This window comes from Ursus maritimus, unplaced genomic scaffold (genome assembly GCF_017311325.1).
Source record: "Ursus maritimus isolate PB19 unplaced genomic scaffold, ASM1731132v1 scaffold_2, whole genome shotgun sequence".
NCBI classification, from domain to species: Eukaryota; Metazoa; Chordata; class Mammalia; order Carnivora; family Ursidae; genus Ursus; species Ursus maritimus.
In genome coordinates, this window is record NW_024424452.1 from 91947255 (window position 1) to 91957108 (window position 9854).

At 43.1% G+C, this 9854-nt stretch overlaps 1 protein-coding gene across 6 annotated transcripts in view; it reads left to right on the top strand.

Annotated features, from left to right (window-relative positions):
- SPATA45 (spermatogenesis associated 45) overlaps positions 1 to 2215 on the top strand; it is a 35956-nt gene extending 33741 nt beyond the window's left edge. For all 6 annotated transcript variants that reach the window (XM_040636346.1, XM_040636347.1, XM_040636349.1 and 3 more), the window contains one exon: positions 2151 to 2215. In XM_040636346.1, coding sequence (XP_040492280.1) covers positions 2151 to 2170 — 20 coding nt within the window. In that variant the 3' untranslated portion in view covers positions 2171 to 2215. The remainder of the gene's footprint in view (positions 1 to 2150) is intronic.
- The last annotated feature ends 7639 nt before the right edge of the window (positions 2216 to 9854 follow it).

The following is a 9854-nucleotide window of genomic DNA, read 5'->3' on the forward strand; positions in this document are numbered from 1 at the left end:
TTACTGGAAAATTGTCTATACTGCAGAAATGGCCTTAAAAGCATTGAAAGTTAAACTCAGCCCAAAAGAGAACTTACCACATACCAAACCAAGAGTTCAGCCCTACCACACTAGACTGAAAACAGCTATGAGAGAGTACGTCCTCCCCCGGGAGGCCAGCAGAGGCAAAGAAAAAAAAAAAAACCACCTCATTTGTAAAAATAAGGAGATGGGACATTACTTATAGAATTTGATGAGCGTATTACCCCCACAAACCATCAACAAATATGTATTGAATTGAATGATAAACATCATCAACTGTAAAATCACCTCCTCCTTCTATAAAATGGCCCACTTCTCATTTGCACTTAGTTTTTAGGTGACCTCAGTGAGAGACATTGCTGGTCTTCAACTGCTCCAGGACTTGAAACTCTCATCTCTATTCTGCACGTTTCTATTTCTGGCGCTGACCTTTCTCCAGAGTTGGAGACATCTATCCTGTAACACCATACCTGGCGTTCTTTTCCTCCGCAGGGTTGGTCACTCCCTAATGCTCCTTGATGGTAGCTGTTTCCTCTTCACTCTATCCATTCCGTTCCTAGAGTGGTGTCTGGCATTAATCAGGCACTCAGAAAATATTCATTTGAGGACTGAATAAATATTGGGACATAGAATGTATTTTTCCAGAAGTAATGGCAAATCTTACCTCATTCCTCTCGAGACCAGGAGCTGTGCCCTTGGGTGATGGCTCACAAACCTAGAGTTTCCCATGGCATGTTTGTTGTTGTAGAAGTATCTTTAGAAATGGGAGAGGATAATAAGGTACATTTTGCTGGACATACACAGTAATTAGAAAGTACTTTACTCTTTTCCTTTGTATATACCCATGTTAGAGGATGAAGCACATTCGTTCAGCAAATTTTTATGGCACTGTTCTACGTGCTTGGCAGTACTGTGATAGATAAAACTCCTGCCTCGTAAAGCTTAGATTTCAGTGGGTACTTGAGTGGAGAGAGGCAGGGAGCTGCAAGTGGGGAACTGCTACGGAGAAACATAAAGCAGTGGGATGGGAGTGAATAGGAACTGCCGGGTGGGGGACGCTCAGCTGTTCATAGAGCTTTGTGGTTAGCATCAGGGCATGTGGGGCAACCCAGAACTCCTGCCTTCTTTTTTTCCCCATTATTTTTATTTTACTTTATTACTTTTTCCATCGTGGTAAATATACTCTTTGATCCCCATCACCTATTTGACCCATCCCCCCAGCACTGGTAGCCATATCCTATGACTCTATAGTTGAGTGTCTTTCTTGGTTTGTGTCTCTCTCAGAACTCCTGGCTTCTGGAGGTAGCCCAAATAAACAGGGACAAGGAACAGAATGAGATTAGTCTTAAGTGTCAAGCAGTGGTGAGGCCATGATTGTTAAAGCTGAGAAAGGTTGGGGACTTTGCTAAAAGCACTTGGGGTTCAGGACGCTCCTCTTTGCTTCTATCAATAGGGATGTGAAGACCAGGGAATGGGTTTTCTTAGCTGGAGATCTCCAAGCTCTCTTTTCAGTCTTCCACTTGGAGATGTGGAGGCCAAAGGAGGGGCAGTCTTACTTAAACATACTAGCCTTAAAAACAGAAACGCAGGTGTCTTGGTTTAGGCTGGTATAACAAACTACAACAGATGGGGTGGCTTAAACAACATGTATTTCTCACAGCTCTGGAGGCTGGAAGTCTGAGATCGGGGTGCCAACATGGTTGGGTGCTTGACGAATGCCCTCTTCCTGGTTTAGAGAGGGCTGTTTTCTTGCTCTGCCGTCACATGGCAGAAAGAGCAAGCTAGCTCTCTGGCCTCTTCTTCTAAGGGTACTAATCCCAGTTATGAGGACTCCACCCTCATGACTTAATGACCTCCCAAGGGCCCCAGCTCTTGACACCATCACACTGTAATTAGGGTTTCAACATAGGAATTGGGGGGAAGGGCACAAACATTCAGTCCATTGTGCTTGGGTTCAAGTTCTGCTTCTGCTATTGACCAGTGTCATGCACTTAGTCACTTGATGTTTCTAAGCCTTTCTTTCTGTATCTGTGAAGCAGTAGTCATCCTCTCTGCCTTCAGGATTATTCTGGAACTATGAAATGTATTATACGTTATATAACAACTACTTCTTACTTTTTATTTTTCAGATAATGCCATATTTGGATAAAGTGCATCTCCAGAGACACACAGAAATAAAATCTCTTTGATCCTTCTTCAATGTCTGTCTTATTTACAAATATTAATTATAAAAGAAGCAAAAAAATTATTCACTGGATCACCAAGAAAAAATATTCTTGTCACATAAAACATGTCTTTATTCATTCCATCCCATTATCTAGACTTGGATGTTTTGGAGAGGTTTTGAGTGATTAAAGATAGTTTCAAAGATGAATGACCCAAAAGTTCACTTTACAGCAACCTTCTCTTTTGCAAGCTCTTTTTAAATTTTGTTTGTTTGTTTGTTTGTTTGTTTGTTTAAGTAATCTCTACACCCAGCATGGGGCTCGAACCCACAACCCCAGACCAAGAGTCTCATCCTCTTCCAACTGAACCAGCCAGGTGCCCCTAACTTAGAATGTTTACATAGCTTGTTTCTGAAATTAGTAGAATGTGTCCACCAATCCCACTAGTCAAGTTTAAGACTAAAATTTCTCCAAGTTAACACTTGTTTCTATTGCTTAATTGCATTAACTTACTCTGTTAAAGCTATGATTTTGATAACTTGAAGAAGTACATACTTAAGAAGGTAATATAAGGTGCCTATAGAGACTTTCGTTCTATTTCATTGCCCGTCCCCAAAGTGGGCATTGCCGGAATCATCTCATGGCCAAACCCCATTTGGCTACCATCACCTCTGTGTCATCGTTTCCCAGATAGCAGGCTATTTTTCAATTTTAACCTGGCGTGTGTTCCTTGTTGTAGTCTGAGGTCATAGCCTATTCCATTTGGTAAGCCAAGCACTGCCTGGCTTCTTGGCATATGTCTTTACATCAGTGAAATATTCACCTTGTATTTAATTGCCCTTTGCTTCCACGGAAAGCTCAGATTCATAAGCCGGAGCATTTTCATATTAGAAGGGATATGGATCATTCAACTGGCCTAAAATCCTCCTTCAGCTAGGACTGCACAAGTGCCCAGTATGGATAAGATTCATTAACTCGGAGGGTATGTTTAAAAAAAAAAAAAAAGACCCAAAACTAATTTTTTGCTTCTCAAAAAGGCAAACACCTAGTGTCGAGAGCTAGGAAGGTTAACCCGCCACAGCTTCAGGAGCTTTGACAGAAGGCAGAAAACTAGCTCTGAGGCAAAGGGCTTTATTTCTCCGAGCACAGCAAGCAGCACAAGCCTCATGTTTAGGTGGGTCCCCCTTGCCCTCCCCTCACCCCTCTATGGCAATATGGAACCTTCCAGATAGATGCCACACACACTGAGGTTTTGCCTCACACCCGAGGACCCCTGAGCTTAAGAAACCCGACCTTTATTCTGCTGGATAGTAAATAAACCAGCCCTCTGTTCCAGTGAGAGACATCATTTCTGCCATCCAAGGTCCTTGGCTACAAACATCCTTGAAGAGAGAGTCTGGAACAAAAGCTGTCAGTGCCTGGGCTCCCGAGACGCACAGAAATGTGAGAGCTCTATGGAGAATTACCTCCAACACCAAGCAGCACAAATAAAAGACCCTCAGATGCAACATCATTCTCGGGTTCATTCTAAGATGAATCCTGGGGAATAAACACATAGTGAATGAATGTCCAGTTATGGACTATGTAACAATCCTCCCAACCTCATCTCTTGGTAATCCCCTCCTACCTTCTCCTCCAGGTTTTAAGGAACTATTTGCGGTTCTCTGCCTTATTCTGTTATCCTCCCTTCACTTGGCTCACTTTAGTTTAAATACCACCTTCTCCTGGAAACCTTCCCTCCCCCGGGCCCTTTTCCTAACAGGTGTTTCCACATCCTCCTCCTCTATACACCATATGACAGCCAAGGGCTAAAACCAGAAACCCAAACATCACAAAACCATATGTATTTTGGACTCTGACTCTACTGATGGGGTTTTGGAATACAGGTGAGGTTCAGTGGGGTGGGGTCTGGAGCTGATGACCAAGAAACAATTCTTGAGACTCTTTGGTGCAAAAAGGTGGTTTTTTTTTAAAGCACAGGGACAGGACCCGTGGGCAGGAAGAGCTGCTGCACCGGGGTCTGGAGGAGTGGTGATTATATACTGGGGGCTTGGCGGAAGTACGGGAAAGGGAGGTTTCAAAAGAACTTTCATCTGCTAAAGAGAACCGACCTACAAGATACCTACGAGACACCAGAGGTCTTGCCATTGTCAAGTTAAGGTTGTTTTCCCCTCTAGCAAGGTATTAATATTAAGATAGTTGGGAGATTCCTGGAAGTGTCACACATGTCCCACCCAGGAGTGGGGGCGGGGGGAGGTTGCAGGATGGCCGCTTGTGCTTTGTCTTCAGCTAGCCTTCTGCGCCCTCATCACTACCTGAAATCACGAGAAGTCCACCCCCACCCAGGAATGTTTCATATCTGTTGATGCACATGTTTCCTCATAAACATGTGGGGACTGGCATTTTCCTCCTTTTTGCTCTGGCTCCCTGTACAGCTGTCTGCAGGTGAGTTTCTAAGTCAAGGCCACTAATGCTCCTGCAGGAAGGCATCCCTGGTACTCCAGAAAAGACTTCAGCATGGCCCACCATTGCTGCTGAAGCTGCTGTAGGGGTTCAGAATGAGTTGTCCTAAGATGTGCCGTTTTGGCATGTAGATGACTCTTGAGCTGAACACCATCAAGGCCTCAAAGACTCAGGAAGAAACTTTGACCTTCCCCCTAAACCGCCTGAAAGAATTTAGAGGACCTGTTCCAGGAAGAGAGCTACAGTGCGATATGAACTGGGCGTGGAAGAGTGAGGAACCTAGCAAAGTCTGTTACAAGTCCTCTCTGTGTCCCATTATTTCTGTAGGCTCAGCAAACACTCCTTTTCATCTTCCCGTGAACTGCTTTCCTTCTCAGGGTGACCGAATTCCTCTGATTTTCTATTTCGAGAACTGATTTCAAGGTGATATGTCCAGCAAGGATGAATGGAGGCATCTCCTTTTTAAAGGTTATCTTTTCCATTAACGAAACAAATGGAGCACCAGCCTCTGTCACCCTGTAGTCACACAGGCCACTCAAAAGTGAGTCCTTCTTGCCTCAGGGCCACCACATCGGCTCCTCTCTGCCTGGGAAGTTCTTTCCCCATTCTCCTCAGATCTGGCCCCTTCGCACCCTTCAGCAATTCAATTAGCATGTCCTCAGAGGCCTTAACTAACCACCACATCTGAAGTAGAGAGAACTCTGTCGTGCAACTACTTATTACTAAGCAGGCAGAAATGTCATGGAATATGTTCTACAGGTCCAATGAAGTCCCTGCCCTTGCCTTGCTACTCACAGACCAGCAGCAGCTGCCCTATCTGCAATATGGGACCTTAGGTATAAGGGAGGAAAACTTTTCCTTTCTTCCTTTGTAGGTTCTTTGGCTGGTTAATAATTGAACTGATATAAGACAGGGTAACAGGAGAGAGACAAATTTAATTTCTTAGGAGAGCTCACGAAAATATGAGACTCAAAGTGACCAAAGCAAAACTTGTATACCTTTCAGACAAAGAAACAAATTTGTGAGGCATTGACAAGTCTGGGCTTGGGGTAGTAAACTGGTGAAGAAGAAATGAGTGTTTATACAGCCTCGCAGTGCTGCATTCCCCATCTCTGGTGGTAAGGATGTTTCTTTACCTCCTGATTCGGGAGGGTAGCTTTCTCAGGGGAGATTTATTTCCTGCTTGCAGGGGGACAAAGGAGGCTCAGAGTGTCCTTCTTGCACTGCTGCTTCTTAAGCAACTTTGATTCAAAATAACCCAAATAATTCATAGTGCAGAGTGGCATATTTTCGGGGGGCCTGCCATGGACCCCACACAGGTTTCACCCCAGCTCTACTGCAACGGAACCTGTCTTTTAACAAGCTCCTCAGTTGACTTATGTAGACATTAAAGTTCGAAAAGCACTGCAGTTTAAGGCACACCCATAAACACCTTTCTTGGAGTCCACTTCATTTTCTAGCACATGGTTCTCAATTTCGGCTGTACCTCAGAAGCATCTCGTGAGCTTTCCAAAAATTCATTTCCCGAGACCCCGATTCCAGCAATTCTCATTTAAATGATCTGGGTCGGGCCGGACGTGTGGGAACTTTTTAAAAGCTCCCCTGGTAATACTGATGTGCAGCCAGGAATGAGAGCCACTGCTCTGGCTGGGACTGAGTGAGCCTTCCAGTTCTGTTCAGGTGACAGGAGCCTCTTTAAAGGACTGGCTTCCAGACCAGAAGACGCCCTGGGCCTCAGGCATCATTCTGAAAAGTATAGGCCAGGGGTCAGCAAACCATTCTCTGTAAAAGGCTAAAGGTATTTTAGTCTTTATGTCTGTGTGATCTCTGATGCAACTAGTCAATTTTGTCCTGTACAATGAACACAGACACAGGAAAACGAATGACCTAACTGTGTTCCAATAAGTCTTTATGGACACTGAGATCTGAATTTCATATAATTTTCACACGTTGTGAAATATTATTCTTTTGATGTTTTTTTCCAACCATTTAAAAATATATCTAACGCATGCAAAAATTACGTCTAGCTAATCCAGCTTTGAGCTTTACTCATTTCACCAGTGAAAAGTTTTCTCTCTGCATTTTTAAAAACTTTGGGTATTTCAATGACAGTCCCAGACTCCTTAACTTCTATTAACAATAAAAGTTAGAAGAAGCAGATGAAAATGGATTTACATACAGAATTCCTCTGTTAGGGAACTACTGATTTCGGAAGGCGCCTGTTAAAATGGACTTTAAATTTGTTTGGTGAAAGTATTGCATTGACCAACTTTGTTGTGGGCGAGGATAGCAGTGTGAGACACCCCCAGTCCAGAGAGGAGCCTTGAGAAGTGAGCCTGAAGAGAGATCTTTGGGGATTGGGGAAAATTTCTCTTAGGCCTTGTTCTGTGGAGGGTGTGGGAATACAACTTTACAGGCTTGATTCTTCAGTTCCAAAGGGTGTATTCTTTCTAGCCAAATTAATGTCTGGCTTTTCTTCTGAACCCCCAACAAGAGGCCTCTTATAATAAAAGGACTAATAAATGGGCACTGAATTGTGGCGACTGATGAACTGCAAAGTATCACCAACCCTCAGGGACCATTCCTGAGGTTGAGGTTAAGGAGGTCCTGGAGGGCTTCTTCCCCATCTTGACATTTTAAAATTGGGAATCAGGCCCCAAATGAACTCCAAAGTGGCAATAAAGGCAAGAAATCATAAAATAAACATGGAGGACAAGAGAGAGAGAGGAGGGTAAGTTCTGGATTTGAAGGGTGGAGTTTTATGGACTGACTGACAACAATAGCAGTCTGTTTCAAAAAACAGAAACCAACTTGGAATAATTTAAGCAGACAAGGAATTTATGAAATATATTGGGTAGCTCACACAAGCTCCAAGAAGGCCAGAGGACCAGGTGTGTAGGCTACAGAGCTAGAAACAATGCCCAGATCGGGACACAAGGTGCAGGAAGACCCACTGCCTTTGAACGTGGGATACGGCAGTACAATCAAGGCCACCAGCACCTCTCAACTGGGTGCAGCTGCCACCTGCCACCCCAGCATGGTGTCCACACAGCCTGTTTCTTTATCTTTACATCCCTGGCTTCAGATTCCAAGTTTGGGTGCAGCCTACTGGTGGAATGTAGGTCATGTAACAGTCAGAGTTGTAAGAAAATGTGGGAAAGCAAATATTTGGCATTTTCAGTTTCTAGAGTGGATGCCGTCTAAGGTAAGAGATTCCACAAATACAAGAAAAGTGGAGAAAAAGAATGAAAATGTTCACCTGCAGTATAGCTTTTGGGTTATCCCCAAATCAACACATATCCATCTTGCTCTGCAAATGTCTTTTAAGATGCTTTCACAAGACAAATCACCACCTGCCACGGACTGCCAGTGCCTTATCCCTTAACAGTAACTGGACACATGCTGTCTGGAAAGCTCTCCAGGCTCTATAATGAGTCCCATTTTCCTTCTCTTCCTTCCTCCTTTCCTTCATTTCCCCAAGGGTCTCTTGGTGACAACCACTTTAGGGTACCAATCTTCTCACCAATCAGGATTCCTAAAGATATAAGCAACAGAAATGAAATCTAGTGTAAGGAAATGAACTTACTGAAGGATATTGGATAAAATCTCCAGGAGGGCTGGAAAACCAAATTCATGCCACTGAACTAGAAGCATAAAGACCACTGCCACAGCCACGGGGCACAGACCCTGCAGTGAAGACTTCCAACCTTGCCAAGCTGGACTCTAAATTCGCTGCTATACTGCCCACCCTCACCAAAATGGAGTTGGGTCAGTCCTGGCCTCTTCATGTCCCTCGCAAAATTCAAACTCCAGGGTGAGTCATGGTATCAGTGCCTTGGTTACAAAGAAGCCTGGAGTGACTGCCTGGCATTTTCAACGTCTACAAGGTGAGAGGTTCTCTACAGAAAACAATTCGCATGTGTCATGGCCAAAAAAAGACAGTCAGATGTCCGTCCATATGAACCTCAAGACCCCTTCTCTCTCCTACTGATTCCCTCAGTTACTGCCTATCTACTCAAATTCAGAGTTCTTGATTTGAAATACCTGAAGGATGGCTTTTGAAGGATGTTAAACTAATGCATAAATCAAATCGGGAGGCACTGCGATATTTGGAAAAAGTGCTGGAATGGAAGTCAGGGGATTATAATTCAAAACGTATCACACATAAGCTGTGAGCATTTATACAATGAATTTAAATTACTTGGGCTTCAGAAGCAATCCACGGAAAGGTCCCGTACAGAAGACATTAGACTTTGAACACTTTCTGCTCTTATATGCTACACATGGCTCTCTATATTTATTATATTAAGCTATTAACTGGGAAATGTTATTTGGACCAGTTTTAACATGTAAGATATAAATAATACTCAGGTTGTTAATGAATTACAGAGATGCTCACCAAAGAAGTTCTCTTTTTTGGAGTTGTGCTTGCTTTGGAATTAGCCAAAAATAAGGAGGGTGAGGAGGGCATACAAGGATGTTTTTGCTTGAAGCCTCATGTTTAAGCTTGTAACACTGATAATCCCTGAATTATCTCATTTCTTTCCACTCTATCTTTTTGACTGACTTTGTAATTATTAGCACAGACTTTGTCATAATTTTAAAAGGACCGTGAAAAAAAAAAATAAAAAGGACAGTGAGATCTGCTTATGATTGAAAAGCTAAGCCCTAAAAAGCCCAGAACAGTTTCTGGAAACCCTTTGTAAGTTACTCAGATCTTGTCAATGAAATGTCAATTCAAATACCTTACCATGAAGTATTCAATCAAAAGCATGAACAGAGCAACAAAGGGCAGATAAAAATATTAAACTCTGAAGTATTAGTGTAGCTCAAGCAGCAAAGACAAGACTCTTCTTTACGTTCGGCTTAGAAGAAGGATCTGGGAGAGGGGAAGGAAACATGCAACAGCAAGAGGACAGTGGAGAACCACCAAGAAAAGTAGTGGGCAGGAGGACAGAGAAGCGGCAGCAAGGGGATCAAATGAACCCTTGGTTGCATAATAATGAAAGAAAAGAGTTGATATTAATTTTTCTTTTTTAATTTAAAGGATGATACATATTCATCTGATTCTTACCGGAATAAAAAACGACAAAAGCTAGAATAAGAAAAAAAATGTTTCCTTTAGTAAAGAAGGTCACCATATGCTGGCAGAGGGGAGGGGGAATAAAAGCCCTTTTAGCCTTTCACTTGGGGGAGTGTGTTCCT